Source organism: Enoplosus armatus, chromosome 2 (genome assembly GCF_043641665.1).
Source record: "Enoplosus armatus isolate fEnoArm2 chromosome 2, fEnoArm2.hap1, whole genome shotgun sequence".
Lineage (NCBI taxonomy): Eukaryota > Metazoa > Chordata > Actinopteri > Centrarchiformes > Enoplosidae > Enoplosus > Enoplosus armatus.
Genome location: NC_092181.1, coordinates 15256724 through 15277583, shown reverse-complemented (window position 1 = coordinate 15277583; position 20860 = coordinate 15256724). Strand labels below are relative to the sequence as shown.

At 41.9% G+C, this 20860-nt stretch overlaps 1 protein-coding gene across 1 annotated transcript in view; it reads right to left on the bottom strand.

The window, feature by feature from the left end:
* zcchc7 (zinc finger, CCHC domain containing 7) overlaps nucleotides 1-19952 on the bottom strand; it is a 43875-nt gene extending 23923 nt beyond the window's left edge. Inside the window, exons 1-2 of the mRNA XM_070923851.1 lie at nucleotides 19407-19952; nucleotides 17819-18059 (exon numbers count right to left, since the gene is read on the bottom strand). Of these exons, the coding sequence (XP_070779952.1) occupies nucleotides 17819-18059; nucleotides 19407-19925 (760 nt within the window). The 5' untranslated portion in view covers nucleotides 19926-19952. The remainder of the gene's footprint in view (nucleotides 1-17818; nucleotides 18060-19406) is intronic.
* Between the last annotated feature and the right edge of the window lie 908 nt (nucleotides 19953-20860).

Sequence of the window (20860 nt, the reverse complement as noted above, 5' to 3'; positions counted from 1 at the left end):
CAAGAGGGAGATAGACAGTGTCTACATGTGAGCGTGTGTGTGTGTGTGTGTAGATATTTGCCATGCAGGGAATAGATCAATAGCTGTACAGGCCTATTATAGATTAAAGCTGCAGATTTCATTTGGCTTCATTTCATGCTCTTTCTTTGCCCATCTCCTCTGATCTCTCTGTTAGACTGACAGAGGCCGACGGAGAACGAGAGCATCAACTTAAATACATTTCCCGTCAAAGTAAAAGCAGCTGGTCAACAGTCATTCTCAAACTGAGGCTATATAACGCTAGTTCAAATGTGTGGGATGAAGGAAACACACTTTTGAGAGATTCGCATAAAAAAAACAACTTGAAGATACAGACATTAACTGTTTTAAAAGGTCCTTCTTACTATGAGCAAAGAGATCCTACCTGAACATTTTCTGCCAAAAGTTGTGTCTGAATTCAACTGCAACTGCTGTACGGTCATCTCATTGGTTTTAGGCAACATATGAATCAGAATATGTTGATAGTTGTTGTTTGCTTATGTTGCCAGGCAACTGCCAATCAAGTCTGATCAAACCACACCCCCACTGTCCTGATGTAGCAGATAAGCTGAGTTTTTGAGTGTTAAACCCTTTATAAATAATATCTAAGGATGTTTTATTTCCAAACTTTTTAACTTTGATTATTGAATATTTAGTCAAGAATATTTAAGAGAGGTATGGAAGGCCGGAAATTTGGACCAGAACCTGGCCCTATATTTTTGCTTTACTTCATCCTTTGCTGATGTTAGCTCACCAACCTGTCTCCTTCCCTGCTCCCACTGGGCATCGCTTATGTTTTTGCAATACATGGCACGCAAGGGTGCACCAAAATTTTATTTGACATTATGAGAAGGAGGGCATTAAATCACACACAAAAATGTCACCGCAGAACATAAAGGAACAAGTACCCATGTTTCCATTGAACCTCGGCCAGCACAAGTCAGAGAGGCAAAGAGACACATCTGCTCAATAACTAACATTCGAAAATAATCAAAGTTATACTCAGAACAAGCTACGACTACATCTGGTTGGGTAGCAGAACTCTTTCTGGTGCTGGAAATCTACCTTGATTACAGTCCAAGAAGCTTTTCTGAACATAACCTTGACATAACAGACTGGCATCTATATCAAAGGTGATCTTTAAAAAGGAGATCCGAAAAGATGTTTTGTGATCAGTGATTTTACACAGATTTTTGCCTTTGCAGCTTGGTGAAAAATTTAAATGCAAGCAGATGCCATCACCCTGGTGTCCCTGTTGAATCTGCCTTGTGTTCGGCCATCACATATTTCATCGCAGGCCGTCAAGCCGAGTGTTCACCCCCTGCCAGCCCGTGCCACCTCCACCCTTCCTCCTCGCCCCCTTCCACACCATGTTGGCAGCCAGGCCAGGGCAGGTGGCCAAACCTGTCAGTCAAAGCACCGTCGCCACGCGGCAATACCACAGACACCAATTACCACACAGCAGGGGCGCGGCCTGGCAACCGCATGGCAACCACATGGTCCAATCAGGGTACACAACAACAGGGACCAGAGAAGGCCAAGAAAAGTGTGCGAGTCTGTTTTCGTGTGTGTGTATGTGTGTACGACGTGTTACCATGTTCAAGTTATCCAAAACCGAGCCAGTGCATGTCTGCGGGTTTGACAGGTAGTCATTGTGTCTTTTTAATATCCGTTAGCTGTCTATTTAGAGGAGAGATTTTCAATTCAAACGCAAAATTTGTCTCCATCTATCTGTTGACAATCAGTAGTCCTTATTAAAGCACACAATCATGACTCATGACCAGTCCTGCTGGTCTCACCAATCATGCATCTATGTTTCAAAAAGAGGCTGAACCGCAATTTGACTTATTTAATTACCCTAATCATGCTTGGGTGGTTTGTGCCTACGACACATTACAGGACAATAAAAAGTGGCACAAAATCTCACTTTTAATTACATTTCTATCAACATGTATGCTCTTTACCAAAGTGCTTCTGGACTTTTACCTGGAAATAAAAATGACAGCTTCACTGTCATATTGATGATGACTTAGTAACAGATTACATCAGTGACTCAGACTTTAATAGCTTTGAACCTGGAATTAACCTGGAGGTTATAGAAACTGATCTGGGGCATAACACAGCATTACTGTTTGACAGGAAGATAGGCTTTCAATCAAGAGACGAAACTGTCAGGACCAATTAGCACTGAACAACTGCTTTATATAGATACTATACATATATACACATGTGAAACCTACATGGCGTAATAAAATATATTTATTGGAATTATAGAATAATTACAACACCCAATTGATATTATCTGGATCCACAAAATGAATACATTCTATGACATTTTCCAAATATTTGATTTGATTTTATATAATCCAAGATGACTTCTATAATTTAAAGTTGAGCTGAAATGATTAGTTAATTAATCGATTAATTTGGCCATCAATTAATCATTTACGTCAAACAAAAATGGCAAGCATGACCTTGTTTGGGCTTCTAAATTGGGAGGATTTGCTGGTTTTCTTTGTCCTGTGTGATAGTAAATTGAATATCTTTGGATTTGGAGTGGGCATTTTTTGGCCAAAACAATAATGAAAATAATTGTTGGTTTGCAACCCTAATGTCAAGTTTAACCCTTCTACCTGTGTTTTTACACAGTACAGTATGTCTTTCATTCAATATGCCCACTTGTAGGTGTGAGATCAGTCCAGAGTTTTAACTTAGCGCAGTGTGATGGAACAGTACAGAGCAGCATACTAGTCAACAAGTGTTTGTATTTTATGGGCGAAGTCATAACTTGTGTGCGCGAGCACATCAAATATCGCTGATAAAACTGACCAAATTATTCAGGGTGCCCCTTTTGTCTTCTGCAGCAAAACACAGTAACACACCAACACACAGCGTCTGTAAGGGGCAAATATATTTTAATAAAACCAGTGAGTTGCAACCTCAATTTCATTTTGATGAATTTCCTCCTGCGGGAGTGAGCCAGGCAGTGGGCGGGAGAGCGGGAGAGGGAAGTGGGGTGATGGGGGCTGGGAGGCAGATAGAATTTTCATGATTGTTATTTTTGTTATTATACAGCGAGAGAAAGGGGGGAGGAAGGGGGTAGATAAACGGCGCTGGTTAATCTGAGGCATTTTGCGGAGCGCTCCATTATCGGGCAGGTTGGGCACGTCGAGGGGGTTATTTTTCCGAGGGATCTTTGGCCCCGGTAATTAAGCTCCATTCACCAGGCCCTGTTCCCCAAATTAAAAATTTGTCATTAAGTGGAATTTACCATAATGCCTTTTTATCTGCCGGCGTTTCAGCATGCCTGCATGCATGTGTGTCTGTGTGGAGGGTAGAGGTGAAGGAGGGGCAATGGGAGAGGGCAACCAATAAGGGGTTACACAGTGGTCACACACACACACACACACACACACACACACACACACACACACACACACACACAGAGGAGACAGGGCAAATTGAAAAATTGAAATAATCCTGGACAGCAGCAAACGTTTGCATGAGCAAACACAACACACGCGCACACACACACACCCTTCAATCCTTCAAATCCACAGCCTTTGGGGTAATTAAATAATGGTGCTTTAAAGTTTTAATTTAGATTTGGCTTTTTCCTTCCTCCTCCTACTGTATGCCACACAGCAGACACACACACACACACACACACACACACACACACAAAACAGCCAGTCACAGTGGGTTATAGACTTCCTCCAGCGAGATAGCCCTCGATGGGCAGGGTACATGGGAGAGAGTGAATGATTGAAGAGCAGAATCTCTGTCTCTGTAGGCTTTATAAAACAATACAATTATTAGTCTTTAATTAGAGCAGCTCCTCTGTGGGACAGGGGACAGACAAAGAACAATAGAGGATTAGAAGAGGAGCTCCTAATATGGCTCTTTTATCGCTTCATTCAAATACAGTTTATAAATGCACCCAGCTGTCCTTCTCACCTGGCAAAGTTGGAAGTTGGTAGTAGATTTGGGAGAGAAAAGGAACAAAACAATCCTACCGATTTAAGGCTGCAACTAAATATAATTTTTGATATTAATTCATCTACAGATAATGACTTTAAATTATTGACTGTTAATAACATAAAATGGCATAGGAGTTTAAGGCTCCAACCATGAACCGCAACATTCCCAGTTCAAGTCTAGCAAAGGACCTTTGTTGCATGTCGTTCCCAATCTCTCATTTCCCGTCATCAACAAAGCATGCCAAAACGTCTCATGTGAAGCCATAACAACCAAATGTTACCTTTTTTTTTTTTTTTTTTAAACTTGATAAATTACTTGGAAAGTGAATAAGTTATTAACATTTCTGTCATTTGGCATATAGATGAATCAGTTCAACATTATGATTATTAAGAGGGGAAAGAAAGAGTAGGAATGGAGGCCTGGCGGTATGATCAATACAGCACAAAAGAAATCATAAAAACAATGAGACAGTAGCAGGAAACGGCATTTTCTATTCCAGGCAATAGGTGGTGTGGTGGTGTGGGTGAAAAGCATGAAATTCAATGTCAATGTTTCAGACCTACCTAGTGACAGAACTGCTGGTATGTTAGCTGTTGATAATAAAGGATGCAGTGAGTAGAAGTCATTTGATGGGGTTGAAACTGTACAGTCAAGGTTATACTGAGTCATTCAGTTCTCAAAATGACGGATGATGCATAATGATATTATGCGAGTAAAGAGGAAACAGCAGCCATTGCTTCACACCGCCTCTGCTTGCTTTGAACTGAAAAACTTCTGACTTTGGCCTGTGTGCTTCTCCCTCCTCTTATACGGGAATATCCCTCTGACGGGAATATCTTATATGGGAATATCCCTCTGACTCTCAAGGAAAGCACTAAATTCTTCACATCTCTCTGAATGCCATCGGTGAAGTGAAGGTGGGGAATATAAGGCCCTAAATGAACGAGGGGGGGGGAGAAGAGGAAGAGCAGAGGAGGAGGAGGGTGAAAAGGAAGGAGGAGGGGGGTGGACAGATGGCAGAGGTTATGCCTGGCTGAAAGGGGCAAGACGGGAGGAGGCTGTTCAGAGTATGTGTGTCTGTGCGTGCATGCGCGTGTGTGTGTGTACTCGGAGGAAACACCACGCTTTACCCCCACTTCTCCACATGCAGAGCTCATCCTTAAGAAATCCCTCCATCTCCCCTCTAGGTCCTCTTTCCCCCTTTTTTTTCTTTGACTTCTTTCCCTCAATGTCCCCATGATCGCTCGCTTAAAGATGTCAAAGGTGCATTAAATCCATCTAAATGAATGTCTGACGACTTTTCCTTTAATATCAAACCCAGTTCGTGGCTCAGTTGATTCCATATTGGCTGGAGATTGTATTCAGCGATGAACAAAATAATTAGGTCTTCCTAGGTCTGATTGACAGATAAAACCTGGTTAAGGTAAACTACAGATAGAGCCGAACAACAACATGCTGTCAAAATCTGTATATGCGAGTGTGTCTCCAAAATACTGCGCGGGGAGGAATGGCAGAATGGCAGGGGGAGAGCAGAGAGAGATAGGGGGTCTTATTTACTGTCGTTTAATTTGCTCCCCTCTGCTCCGTCCATCCCTTGGTTTTTCTGACAGGTAATAAAAAGCGGGAGCTTTCCTGACAAGCCCATTTGAATTTGGATTGAATAATATAACTGTAGGGTTTCCTACATAACGCTCTGTCCAAGCGTGCAGCGGTGCAGAGACACTGGCAGCCCCTCTGCCTGCGCGTGTGTGTGTGTGTGTGTGTCTCTATGGTGCTTATCACTGCACACATGCATGTACACACAGACAAACACACAGGTTCTTACGTCATGCTAGTTAATGCCACAACAATAATGAATTCCTGCAACTAGCCACCATGCCACTCCCATATGTCAATCTCCACATCTCTGCCCGACCTCTCCTTCTCTTTTTCCTCACCCCCTCTTCTTCACACTCTCCTTCATTCCCTCTTGCTGCTTCCGCACCTCTCCTCTACTAACCCAAGATCCCTTCATCCCACCTCCTCTTCTTGTCTTACCTCATCCACCACTCACGCTCCCTCCCTCCCTCCCTCCTCCTCCTGCTGCTGCTGCTCTCGGTAGCTGCTGAAATCCCATTCCCCGTGGGGCAGGCTAAATTGAATTGGCGTGTTTATATGAACAACAGGGCCGTTGCTTTAATATACCTTAGAGTTTATGCCTAATGCCTCCCTGCTAATACCGCTGGAGCTCTCCGCCCTCGCTCAACACACATCGCTTTTATGGAAGTCATAAAAGAGACAGAATAGCGAGGGAGGAGGATGGAGAGATACTCTGGGAGTGTGCTTGTGTTTGTAAGCAAGAGGGAGAAAGAGAGGAAGAGGAGAGAAGCCTGTTAATACATCTTAACAAGTTATCTGTTTTATCAGTCCTCTTTAAGATCACCCTACAGTATCCTCTCGCTAGAAACCTGCACTCACACACACAACTCAGCCCTCCAGCGTGGAGTGTGAATGAAAAGAAAAGAGGAGAGACAGAAAGGGAGGAAGATTTTTTTAGATTAGTGAGTAATGCTGAATAAATATCCGGAGATTTGGTTGAGGGAGTCAGTCATGCTCGTCGACTTGCAAACATCCTCCATTTTCTCTCCGTCTCCCCCTTCTTTCTTCCTTTTCTTTCTCTCCCCTGTCCCTTTCTCTTCTGGCCCTGTGTCAGCCTACAAAAGGCCCACAGTACAAAGGAGAGAAACAGGCCTGAGACACTCAACCCAATTACTATTGATCAGTCTGCACTCAGACGAGAAAAATGCGCTCACCTGCACGCACTCACACACACTCACACACATACACACACATACACACACATCTGTCCAGATACAGAAAGTCCTGTAAGGTTAGGGACGGTTATTTGTTCGCAGCTGATTTGTAACACTGACCACTCAGGACTCTTTTAAAAACACTTTTCCAAGCTACAGTTTCTTTTTTACTGTTTCCATTTTATGACCCAAAAATTGTGAGCTGTAACAGAGTCTGGTTTGTAGTTTAATTTTCATTATTTGTGATGTAAAAAGTAGCTACAAGAGTGATGATAAATCTAGGGGTAGAAAGACATGAAGGCAAAACCAGACAAGAAGAAAACCAAGACACATCTCAAGGTGGTATATTGGTGGTAAGTTGGGTGCCACTACACAAAAATAATTTCTGTAGGCTATGAGAATATCAAACCATAACACAGTATTATAACAATGATTTGAAGCCATTCAGTGCCGATACAGTTGCTATTTAATTGTTTACATTGTTACTGTACATTTTTTAAATCCCTGAGGTCCCTAACTGAGTCAGTACATTTGACACAGATCCCCTTTAAACACAGAGAGATTGTTTTTCTCATCAAATCTTTTCATATTTGGGATATTTTCTTTACCTGTACAGCAGAAGAATCATATTTTAGAACAAATTTGTCTTTAAAGCCTGAATCCTTGAAGGCTAGAAACAGACATTTCATCACGCAACTAGATAAAAAATGGCCTTAGTTCATTAGTTTCAAAGACATTTACATCTGCGAAAAGGTATGAAAACTGAACCACAATTCAAGCACGTCTAGCATCAAGCTTTAATAATAATGTTTTTTATTTGCTATTGCTGACAATTAATGTTTTAAAAATTCTGAACCCTGCCTTTGATCAAACCAGCATTCTCTGTAGGATTATTTCAACCAGTTTAAATTATAAATTAGCTTCTTGAATGTCAAAATCAGAGTGATTTTGACATTTACTCCACTAAATTTGTCAAAACTCAAATTAAATTCTGGTAAGATTGTTTATAAATCGTGTTAAACTAATATGAATGATGAAAAACAAATATATTAAAGCATTACATTTTAAATAGTTGAATTCTATTGGATGATAAATACAAGTATAAACTGCTATATACTATATAACACTGTATAAGAGGAGACCAGGCGCTGTAGGAGACCCTGAGGACACTCTAGCTGTCCACAAAAAAAAGCTAAATCAGTATGTAAATACTGCATAAAACCCAAATGCTTTTCTATCTGAGGATCCCTGACCAAAACCTTTAAAAAGTTTCAAAGCCTTGCTCGTAGGCGTACGAACACACACACACACACACACACACACACACACTGACAGACACACAAAACAAGTCTCCTATTAAGAGTGTGATGAACTCTGCGTGTTGTCTGGAAGCCTGCGCCGAAATATCAATGACTAAACTCCCCAACGAGTTGGTAACTATCTCCTTCGCTCTGATTTTATCCTCAATAATTAATTTTCTCTCCCAACACTGACTTCAGCTTTATCGGTCGCTCGCCGCCAGAATCTCAGCATTCCATTTAACCATAATCCCCCGGATAAAGGGGCGGCCTAGGTGTGCTAATGCACCGGCATGTGTGCACGCAGGAACACGTGCACGAGCAGAGACTTAAACTTCATTCACATACACATAATGTTATACACCAGGTACATAGAAGGACAACCAGACATTCTTCCAACAAAGCAAATGTACCCCACTGTTAAGTCTGAATATGTGGACACAGTGTTTACTGTCAGCTGTGTGACCTCTCAAACATATCCCAGATACAAGGTGGATTAGCACAGGAAAGCCTATAGCATGAATCTTGACCCTGCGAGCCCGGCATAGCAACAGCCACGTAACCAGGGCTTGGTCTTGTTGTATGGAAGGATGGTTGGGAAAGGGAGTGGAGGAATAAAGAGATGGGATGGATGGAGGGAGGGATGGAGCTGGAGGGTTAGGGGAAGAGAGGTGGAGTACGGATATGGATACACACTGATGTTAAATTTCTGAGACACCCTTAGCCTGTGCTCACTTTAGAAATATTCACAACCTCATGTCGATAAATTAACTTCCGCTTATGAAAATCCTTTCACTATTGACCACAAGAGTGTATTGAAATATTCAGTTGTTTCAGATACAGGCTACATCGTAGCATCTATGCATAAGGGCTGTGAGTGCGCTTTAGTCTTATTTAGTGCCAATTTTCAAAGACGATGTGGCTGAAGATGCAGCATCCAACAAGCATGACAGTATACTGCCAGTCAAGATCTTCTGGACATCCTCTATTTTAGCATTTTCAGTTAGGTTTCAAGCAATGCACCCACTGAAAATATCCTTACATTGTGGGTAAAAAATAGGCTGAAAATGGCCTAAACTCTGATCAGTCTGATTCATCTAATAATTGATACAAGCACTATCTGTTTTGTTTTGTTTTGTTTTTTACATGTATTACCCTTTTCAGATATGGGCCTTTTTTTTTTTTTTACAGTTCTTTCATCCATCAGAGAAGAAATACTTTACATTTCATCAGTTAAGAGTTGGCATTTGCCTCCCGCGATGGTATTTAAGGGCCTATTAACTGGCGAGCTCTGGGATCCTAATGGTACTCCTAATTAGTGCTTTATTGAAGGCAGGTGTGATGGAAAGGTCAAGCAGTTAAGCTTACACATGTCGTAAACACAGTGTTTAGAGAGTACTAGCATCAATGTATAGCAATGGAACAACACCTTACAGTGGGTAAAATCTAGGGCCGCCCCCTGATAGATGACCAAACTGTTAGTTGATGGTAGAGTCTCAGTCGACCACGTTTTCATTGGTCGGGTAGTCGCCAGAAAGATTCGGGAGCTGCACCTTGACGTTTGGGCCAGGACGAAAGTATCAGGGGGCGGTAGTGACACAGACCTTTTCTCTTATAACTTATAAACACGGAAGTCAGGAACATTTTTCTGATTGTTCCGATACATTCAGAATCATTACCACATTTGCTGTTAGCAAGCAGGCGGCTCGCTTCATGCATGCACTTATAAAATGTATATTTTAAAGGCTCATTATTACGGTTTTGTATTTCTCTGTCATGTAGCACAGTGTTAATGTTACATTCTCTCTCAGCCCTGGAATCATTTTCTGATGCCCCAAAAAATGTATTTTATATTATCAAATCAATATCATCAACGTGCGACGACAAGTCAACTAATGGCTTGAATTAATGTCTTGTTTCTGGTCGACAAGGAAGATCTTTGGTCGGGAGCAGCCCTAATAAAATCATAATACAATACAAGAGACACGAAGGGCAAAGAAATCAGCAAAAGATGAAGGGAAAGTGAATGAGAAACATAGAAAGAGAAAGAGAAAGACAGGAGGACTAGGGAAGGGCGAGATTGACTGAAATATGGTGAGTGCCAGCTAGGCCAGACCAGGCCCAGCTGGTCTCTGTCTGACGAGTGCCTTAATTAAGAGACATGGGGAGAAGCCTTGGAATGGCCACATACACATTGCCAGGAGCCTCTGGAGAGGAAACTGCTAAACAGGCACACTTGTGTGTCTGTGTGGTACACTGCCAAGACTCACACTCACACTCACACACACACACACACACACACACACACACACACACACACACACACACACACACACACACACACACGGTCATCCCCTGGGACCATGTGAAAAACATTGCCCAGCTATTATTAGGCAACCCTTTGCATACCGGAGCAAGTGTAAAACCCTAAATGTGCGTATTTGTGTGTTTGGGGTTCTCCCTCTTATCCTGTTGACTGTTAAACTGAACTTCTGATTCCAAAACAGCTCTCCCCTCTGCCAGTGCTGATGCCCATAGAAGAGGAAAAGGGGGAGAAGAATGAGGCAAGGGGAGAGGGGGTGATTTTGTGGATCCATGACTGCCTTTGCTACCCCCCACCACTCCCGCCGCGCTCGCCCCTCTTCCTCCTGTTCCTCATCCCAAAAACGTATTAATATTAATACATATCCCTCCAAACCCTTCCCCGCCTCAACCCCCCCCCCCCCCACCCCCCCAAAAAAATATCACCACCCTAGGCTACCAGTTAATAAAGCCCTCTCGACGACCCCTCCCAGCCTAAAAAACAAGGAAAGACAATAAGAGGAAAGTTCTCCGGCCAAATAAAAGAACAGAAATTAATACAGTCCCACAGGACCTCCCTCTGTCCCACTGTCACCCCCCACAATAATTTGATTTCCTATTAAATGATTGCTTAATTATAATGATTATTATTGGTAATTGTAATTGACATTTTTTTCCCTCTCATCTGTGTCCCTTCCCTCCCGACCTTCTCCTCAGGTCTTCTTAAAAAGGACAAGACGGGTGGCGAAAGTGCACGAGGGAGTGAAAAAGACGGGAAAGGTGGTGCAAATCAGGCCAAACTGAATGGCACTTGATAATATGACATTTAAAATGCTGTTATAGTCTCACACCACGCTGCTCCGTCAGAACATACAATGCAGGATTAAGGTGTCGAGGCTTAGAAGTTTTATTTAATCATACATGAGTGTGTGTGTATTCGTCTAGATGTCTTATCCTGTAGCTGCAGGGCACAATGTCTGCTGCAGGTCTCCTTAGAAAAGAGATTCTTGCTCTCAATGGGATATCCTGGTTAAATAAAGGTTAAAGAAGAAGACAGAGATTCCCTATTCTAACCCCCCGCCTCCACACACACACATTAAACTACAGTTGGGACCCTCTGGTCTCCAGTTTATTACCCCTTCCTCCAGGCTACAGTTACTGAAAACGGGAGGTTGTATCATTTTGCTATAAGAAAAAAAAAAATCCCATTCAGTAGTGAATTTGATGTTTTAAAAATCACACAAATCAAAAACCACAGTTAAACAGCGGCACATAAAAACCGTACAGTGCTGAAAACTATTTCATTTAATGTCACATTCTTTCTCTATTCGGAACTAAAGACGGTGAAACTTCGTTCCAGTGGGCCAGGGCACGGTTATTGGGCTCACCTCAGGCGTGGTGAGGCTGACACCGGTACGCACACACGCACACACACACACACACACACACACTTTTGTCTTTAGATGCGCACACCTTCACACTCCAACACACACAACATCTAACCTCGCATCACACCTTCACTTTCACTCTAAAATCTTCTCTCATTTCCACAACGCAAAATATTAAACTGTAACTCCACAATAAATATCATTAACAGGATCATTTCCACAACGCAAAATATTAAACTGTAACTCCACAATAAATATCATTAATAGGATAGCAAGAAATTTTCAGCCAAATTCAATCTCAAATCTAAATGCCATCCATCGACAGAAGGATCTTGGTTTCAAGACGGCCGACCTGTGGTGTGTGTGTGTAAATTTAGTCGAAATGTTTTCTACTAGATTATATTTGAATGCTGGCCCTCACTCACAAACAGACGCATTAATACAAATGAGCACCTGCAGCCGCAACCGCAGATGTCTGTGGGTGTTTTTTAGTCAAAGTTTCCATGAAAAAAATAGAGAAATTTTCATAGATTATTTTAACAAAGATGACTTTCAAACAGGATGGCTTGTCCCTCGCAGATGCAGATAAATGTGGTATAAATAAATTCTACATATCACATACAAAAGACACGACATTCTGCAGAAGCACAGCTGAAATTAGAATATGTTCGCAGTAACTAATAGCAGTGTTAATAATCTGATTCTGCCATTTGAACGCAAGTAGAGGTAGAAAAGCGTTACAATAAACATTGATAAAACATTATTCAAATTAAATGTCTATAATTACTTAAAATACACCTTTTAGCCGATGTGACATCCATAATATAATAGTGTCCGATCAAAGTGCATCAACTTAAAGCTTCGAAACAAACCAATTCAAATGTGGCCGATATGTTACAAATCTGAAACGGGTCACAAGATAAACAGCTGTTTTGTTTGACTTGAAAAGCACAACGTTCAAAAACCAGATTTTGTATGGAGCCACATCAGGCCAAGTGTTATCTGAGACGGCTGGACTGTAAGAACTACAAACAGACTGAAAGCCGGTGCTGGATGTCAGCGAGTGCAGACAGAGATCCAGCCGTGTTAGAGCCACTCTGAGATCTTAGCCTGGAGACAAACCGGCCCTGACCGACAGCAACACCATGGCCGATCCTTTTCAAGGCCTGTCTCTTCCACTTTAGCTTACCCACTCTCATCTCTCTCTCTCCCTCTGTCTGATGCTGAGCTCCGCTGTCCGGCCGTCCACACAGATTTCTTTGGATGTAAACTCAAGTGCTGCTTCACATTCCTTCTGATTTGATCTGAATTTCTACGGACTCCTTCCTGCTGTTCTTCACTTTGGTTAAACAATCAATTTTCCTCCATTTTTTAGGAAACACGGTGAAAACTAGAGGGCCCGGGTAAAGGAAGGATTAATCAATTGACAGAATTGAACTGACAGTGGATCTATTCAACAATGACATGAACAAGAGGGGAACAATGAAGAGTGAAATGAGAGAGAAAAGGGCAATTTATTAAAACTCCCTTCTCGGTGGTCCATACTTAAAGCAAAATAGTTCTTTAGGTGAGTGAAGGCGAGTTCACGGAAACAGTACGAGCGTCATCTTGCACTAAACATCATACTTGCTGATGAGTGTGTCCACAAATGTAAAACCAGCACTAATGATTCTAAACAAACATACATCTTTTCAACAAGCAAATTATAACGAGGCCAAATGTTGAATTTATCTTGACAAATATAAGAAGTCGACCCCAGAGAACACTCGAAGGACACGATAATGGACACGGCCGCTTACTGAAGGGATTTTTCATATTACAAAGAAACTGCTGTTCCATTTACCAGATTACAGTTGTCATTACATTTCAGAGGCCCGCTGGCATCAAATGATTGTTCAATCAAAAGCTTTTTTAAAACTGAAAGCATCGGGCTTTCAACTGAATTTCTACGATTTGTTTTGCACGCGCTAATATTAGGCCTACACAGTAGTCTCATCTAATTTACATATCCTCTGTAAAAACTGGATAATACAAGTCAAACTATGGCACAGCGATTTCATGGTGTGTATGTGTGTGTATGTGTATGTGTATGTGTGTGTGTGTGTGTGTGTGCCTGTTCAAACACACTGTGTGGTAGTGTGGGTGTGGCGTTACACCTCGTGTGGCACTGGGCAGCCAAGATAAGAGCTGATCCTATCCATGCCTCCCTTCTGCAGTGCCTGCCCGCCCACCCACACACCCACAACACACACACACACACATATATACACATACACACACACACACACAGTGTGGTACCCAACATGCCATTGTAATCTAATTTTACAATCCCGATGCCCACAGCCACAAACACACAAAGAAGCCAACTAAATCCATATTTCTGTGTGTTCGTACAGTACATTGGCATGTGAGTTAAGATGGTACACACTTCAAAATATACAAAGGCCAACTGAGGTCTCAGGCATCACTCATTCACACACACACACACACACACGACGGTAACAGAGAGAAAACACTCATACTACTGCTTTTAACACACAAATGTGTCTATAAAAACATTTGTTGTGCCTGGGCAATCTGAACAGCATGACAAAAGTGTAAAGAACAATACAGCAGAGAGAAAACGATGCTTCAGGAGAGGAGAGACGAGAAGAGCTTACCTTCCTCCTCTGTGAGATAGAGAGAGCTAACCTTTGGCTACAATCACACAAACACACTCCCTTCTCTCTAATTCACCAAAAACTTTCAATGAAGCACACACACACACACACACACACACACAAAAACACAAAAACACACAAACACACACACACACACACACACTCAGACACACTCTGATGTGATCGGCCACCCCGATAGAGAGCCAGAGCTGACTCTCTAAGCCTCAAACAAAGTTTGGTGTGCACTGACCAAGACCGAGGGGACAAAAAAGGCGAAGTAGAGAACTGGGGGGAGCAACAGTGAAGGAAAAAAAAAGTGTGACCACTGAGTGAAGTTTAGCCACTTACGATTCAAGTTTAGCTTCAGCACACCCCGCCTACACCCCGGATTCATTCACGGGCATGTACACGCACACCTCTCCGGGTGGGAGAGGCACTGAGCTGGATTTTGGGAAGCCCTGCTTTTTCTCTCTTGTTCCATTTGGTTGCTGCTGCATGGCTGCCGGACAGGCAGACGGCCCTCGCTCATCCCCCTTTTCTCGACTATCTTTTCTCTTTTCCTTATCCAATGTCCCTACAGATCCACCCACCGACAGCTGCCCCTGTGCGGCCAGGTGACAGATAGCTACTCGGGCTGTGTGTGCATGTGTGTCCATGTGTTTGATAAAAACCATATGTGAGGGAGTGAGAAAAGATTAGATTGTAAAAGTATGTGAACAAGTGACACCGTGTGGGAGAGAGACAGAACGAGAAGGAGGATGAAAGGATTCAATTTCTGTAGGGTGAGAGGGGGAGACTAAGTGTAGTGAATGTGATTTGATGGTGATGCTGAGATGGGGTTTAGACATACAAATACTATTAGTCACTGCCGTGCAAACCTGTTACTCACACACTCACACACACACTCACACACAAATGTGAAAAAACAAGCTCAGCTACAGGAGACAACACACAACATGGCATATAAAAACCGAAATCAATCTTTATATTCCTCCAACAGCCCTGGGTTAAGGATATAACGGTTTCTGTAGTCATAAAAATCCAACCAGCCATATCTCAGTGACCTGAAATTAGCCTTCTCTCTCCATTTCTTTGTAAAATAAAAAGGGTGTGTGAAACAAATTCACAGAAGAAGAAAATAAGTCAGTATATTATCTTCAAGCATAATTAAACCTACACCAGCTTAGAGGACAAGTGGAGGAAAAATCAAAACTGTGTCCCTGTCTCATTGTATACAGTATGTACTTTATACACATTTTCAATGTATACTAGTATACTTTCATAGTATACTATACTAAAATACTTTGGTATTTTGTACTAAAAGGGAATGATGAAATACGCAATAAGCTGACGGACACCAATCAAACTGCGATTTTGGAACACCACTGGGGCTGCAAATGATTATTTTCATTATTGATTAATGTGACTGTTGTTTTCATTGTATTTAGAAAAAGTTTGCAATTTGTCTATCATCAGTTTCCCAGAGCTCAAGGTTACATCTTCAAATTGTTTGGTAAAGTGCAAAACACAAAGACATTCAACTTACAATGGTATAATACAGAGAAAAGCAGCAAATCCCCATTTAAGGAGCTAAAACCAGCAAACACATTTCTGTTTGAAAAGTAAATCGTAATATTATCGACAATGAAAATAGTCGCCGAGTTTTCTGGCAATCAAGTAATCATTTCAGCTCTAAACGCCATTGCCAATTAAACTTCATGCACAGAAAGCAAAATGTTTGACACAGATTTAATTGTACTTATTTATAGATTTCCAAGATTTTCCTCAAGCATCTCACCACCATCTGTAGTTTGTTTTAATGTTTTGCAGTTGTGACCAGCTCCTTCACTTCCCTCGTGCAATGCATTGTGGGACAATAGTCAACAGCACACTCAAAAATCAAGCATTATTTAGTATGCATACATATGATTCATTATTTCATTTTCAAAAAAGGCTCATTCATTTCCTAAAACAGCTGGACACTATAGTTACGTTACTCAAACAGGAGTAAACATTTGTTGGTGACTATTTTAAGCTACGGATTACATTTGGTGCACTAGTGAGTGTTTACAGCAGCAGTACCGACTTCTAAATACTTGTTAGGATCAATTCATTGTTGATTTTGGTTTTTTACGTGTGATTCATGGCAATAAGAAAAATATATTTTGCCACTTTTCCAAAGTGAACACACTACAAACTCAAACCCTGCTAAGAATCAATGTGTAGTATCGAATTAGCGCTCAGCTCAAGACTATTGAGGCTCGTCCCTCGAATTTCCATGACTTTATTTTTTACTAGACCCTCCCCCATTCCTCCCTCTTTAAGACCCCTTCCACACCACACCCATGACCCCCCATGTGCAGACATGAGGTCAAGCTCCAAAGATCACAGAGAGAAGCCAGACGAGAGAGAGAGAGAGAGAGAGAGAGACAGAGAAAGGGAGCGAAAGAGAGACAGAGACCTAAAATCCTCCTTTCCTCCCAAAACCAGGCCAAAACCTCGAGCCTTCCCACCAGCTCCAGAGCCCCTCCTTTAGCCCAGTTGTGTGTAGAGGAGGCAGTGAGCACTCTTGCAGAAACATCAGCCCAGGGAAATTCAAATGAGGAAGAAACGGTGAGAGAGACACAGAGAGGGAGAGCGGGAGAGAGGGAGAGCACAATAGTGAGAAAATAGGATAAAAGAATGAGATGGGAGAGCGTTAGGTAGGAGGGAGAAGGAGGGGGTGGCGGGAGAAGAACTGGAGAGGTTGCTGAGGCTGCAGGTTAAGATAATGTGTAGATCTGAAGAGATTTGCAGGGAACATTTTTATTCATTTTTTGATTACTCCCATCTCTGCCGACCTCCCCTCCCTCTCCTCCTCCTGTGTTGTTGTCTCTCCGTTTGTTTGTTTTTGGCATTAGTGTTATGACTGTTGGTATGCGTGTGTATGTACACATGCATGCTGATTAGAACTGGAATATTTTATAAACACAAATATTCACACTCGCACAAAACCTCACGCACATATCAATACATAATGCACACAAACATACTTAAAGATGCATCAGAGAAGCGAGCAGCTGGGCAGACAGTGCCAGGAATGCTAAAAGCTTACAAATTTGTAAAACATGCAGACACAGATGCTGCATGTGTACATACAAACGTGCAGGCACACAGATTGTTCACAGTGTAGCCCATCGCTGTGCCCGCTCCTTATCAATGTGCTGCAGGTAGGTTAAGTGCTCTGAATGAGCTGGACAATACAAAATCACTCACCGCTTCCATTCTCCTGGTCACACACATGAAAATGCACACAGACATATCACAAAGGTCCAAACAATACACAACGCACCCAGTACAAACACACACAGATGAGGCTACACACACACACAAAGACACACCTGCATTGCTGTCAGACCCTCCCTCCAGGTTGAGTGAGATGGACTGGTCTCCATCCTGTTTCTCTCGACCCAGGACCATCCAGTTCTCCAGACCGTCCGAATCAGAGGAATCAGAAGAATCAGAGGAATCAGACACAGACTTTGATTCAGACTCTGAATCTGACTCTTCTGAATCAGATTCTGAGCTGCTGGAGTCCACAGCCATCGGCACAATGAGACTCCTCTTCCTTTTCTGGGTTCCCTAGATGACCAAACAACAACCATATTGTCAGTACAAAGCTTTCAGCTGCACTATTATGCATCACTTACACTAACTAGCTATGAATTAAAAGTGAATAATCAAGAAAACACTGCAAGTCTCTTCACTTTCTTTCTAATAAACATGTTAGGCCTTTGTTGAACATTATCACTACCTTGTTTGCCAACATTAAAAGAAATTCTGTTAGAGCTAAACTTTTGGGCAAAGCTTCGCTACAGCAGTAAGTCATTTAATAGCATGCCCCACTGATTGCTGCAGCTCAACCCTGCTCGACAGCAATCAACCAGCTAGCTGAAACTGGCCACTGGACAGTAGCTTGACAAAATAGCAGCCAGCACTGTGAATTCAGAGTAAAGGAAACAAAAATTTGGATTTGGATTTCTCTACATGTTGAAGAGCATGGGACTGTAGTAAGAGTGATACTCGCTATCTGAAGAGTTTGAAGTGCCGTCTTCTTTTTAGCCTTTCCAAAGCAACAAAAGCCAAAGACCAAAAGTGTAAAGAATGGATTAAACTACGTGTTTATATGCTCTAAAGTAAGATGCAATCATTAGCATGTCTGGCTAACAAGCTTACTACCCTACAGTAGTAACCTTACCCAATGTTTCTTCCATGCAGCACATCATTACTCAACTACATTAGTTTGTGGGGTTGCAGTTACATTAAAAAAGCCCCTTTCACAAGTAACACATCCACTGTACAGTATTTCCCCACTGCGTGGAAGCCGGTTCCGGATGCATGACAGCTCTGTCTGAGATAACAGAGATAGCGTTATGTTTGTCAAAACATTTTGGTTATGCCTCATCCTCCGCCCACACTGGTCTCACAATTAAAGTTGTTCTTTATAATACAAGTTTAGTCTTCATCCTTCATACTGTTTGAAACTGCGAACAAGTAGCATATGTAAGCTAAGCAGCCAACCAGGGTTAATCTGAACTTACATTTTTTCTTATCATACTTATAATACAATGATTAACTTGCTCTACACTGCAATACAAGTATAATGCTGTTTCTTTATTTCCATGTCCTCTACGGGGATCATCAACAGGTGAGGATTTAGACTGAGAGACATGTAGCTTTAGTCTCAGTCTTGTAGCACCATATCATGTACTGCATGTAGCCATAAATTACATATTTAAGACGCCTTTTACAGGATTCTCAAAAGTCCGCTGGAGACGGCATTTTCAACCAACCCCTGGAGTTAATGTGACCTTACTAGCTAACTACAGCTGACAAAATGTTATTAATGTAAACTCTAACAACAGTATAAGAATAATGAATATCTTCTACACAAACAACACACACGTAACATCCCTCTTTGCGCTCTACCTGTTGGGCCGGGGTGGAAGTCTGCATCCCCTGCAAGCCATGGCCCTTTAAAGCACAGACTCCTTCATCATCATCGGCAGTGTCATCCTCGGAGATGGAGATGACCTCTGGGCTGGAGTCAATCACGATGACCTCCTCAAAATGTGATGACGGCCTCTGACTTTTCGGGTTACTTTTCCCCTTTTTGTGTTTATCACGCTTCTCTCCCTCCTTCTTCTTCTTCAGGTGTTGCAGTAACTTGCTCAAATTAGGTGACGGAGGCCTACTTTCTGCAGTATGTTCCTGTTCTCCGTCAACATCTGCAGTCTCAATCACCTCAAGCTGCTGGCTGTCCTGGCCCTCCGCCTTCTCTCCTCCATCCTCCTGCTCCTCCATCTCCCCGACATTAGAAGAGTAGTGGAGCTGGCTATAGAGGCGGAACTCCAGCTCGCTGTTGACCTCTGACCCCTCAGAGTCCCCTTCATCCTCTTGATAGAGATCATTCTCCAACTCCTCCCGATCCTGGTACATACAGTACATCACCCCGAAACACACTCAATACACACACACACACATGCACACACCTTACCAGCACTCACACGTGGGGAGGCGGTGAGCTAAGGGACAAAAGCACACAAAACAAAGATGAGTCATTATAGTCATCACAATGAATTAATTATTTAGTATTCCAAAGTAACACATAATGTAATAGGAACAAACAACTTATATATTAAGCCCATTTACTTTTAATCATGCAAACTTAATGTTATTGTCAAGCAAACCATTTCGCAAAGCATAACACATTCATGGGTGCAACTAATTATCATTTTCATTATATCATCAGCCAGAATTAGGTAATTTTCAGCATTAATGCTTAAAAGATTACTTAAAACATTTCATCAATCACCAAAATAGATTAATTTGTTAATTTTTCTAAATTAATCAATTGATCGACTAATGGTTTTAGCACTAAACACATTTTTAAATTGATTTTCCTCTTTCTAGGCGGCCGCTGGTTACCCTCACTGGTAACATTAAGTAGCTTCAGAGAGGTAATCCACAGCAAACACTCAGCTTTCACCTGAGTTGTGTTATCTTTAAATGGTTATGCAGTTCAACGCATGGACTCTTTTGTTGTCTTATACGTGGTGTATTCAAATGCTGGTCGGACGCCACATCACCTCATGTTCAAGAGACAGCTGCTCAACAGAAATGTATTCAAAAGCCTTATTTTTAGAAAAATCAAAACCAGAAAACAACAATAAGTAAAACATGCTGCTGCAGCCAACTTTTGGGTTCTACATGTTTGCCACAAGATGATGAATTAATTAATTTTTTCTGTCCCAATATCAATTAGGAGACCTAAATTTGAGGTACTGATTAAAAAACAAGTATCAATCCAATACCAGTGTTGTTTTTAATTTTTCCCATTTAAAATGTTTGTACATCAAATCTGTACACGCCACTCTCTTAGT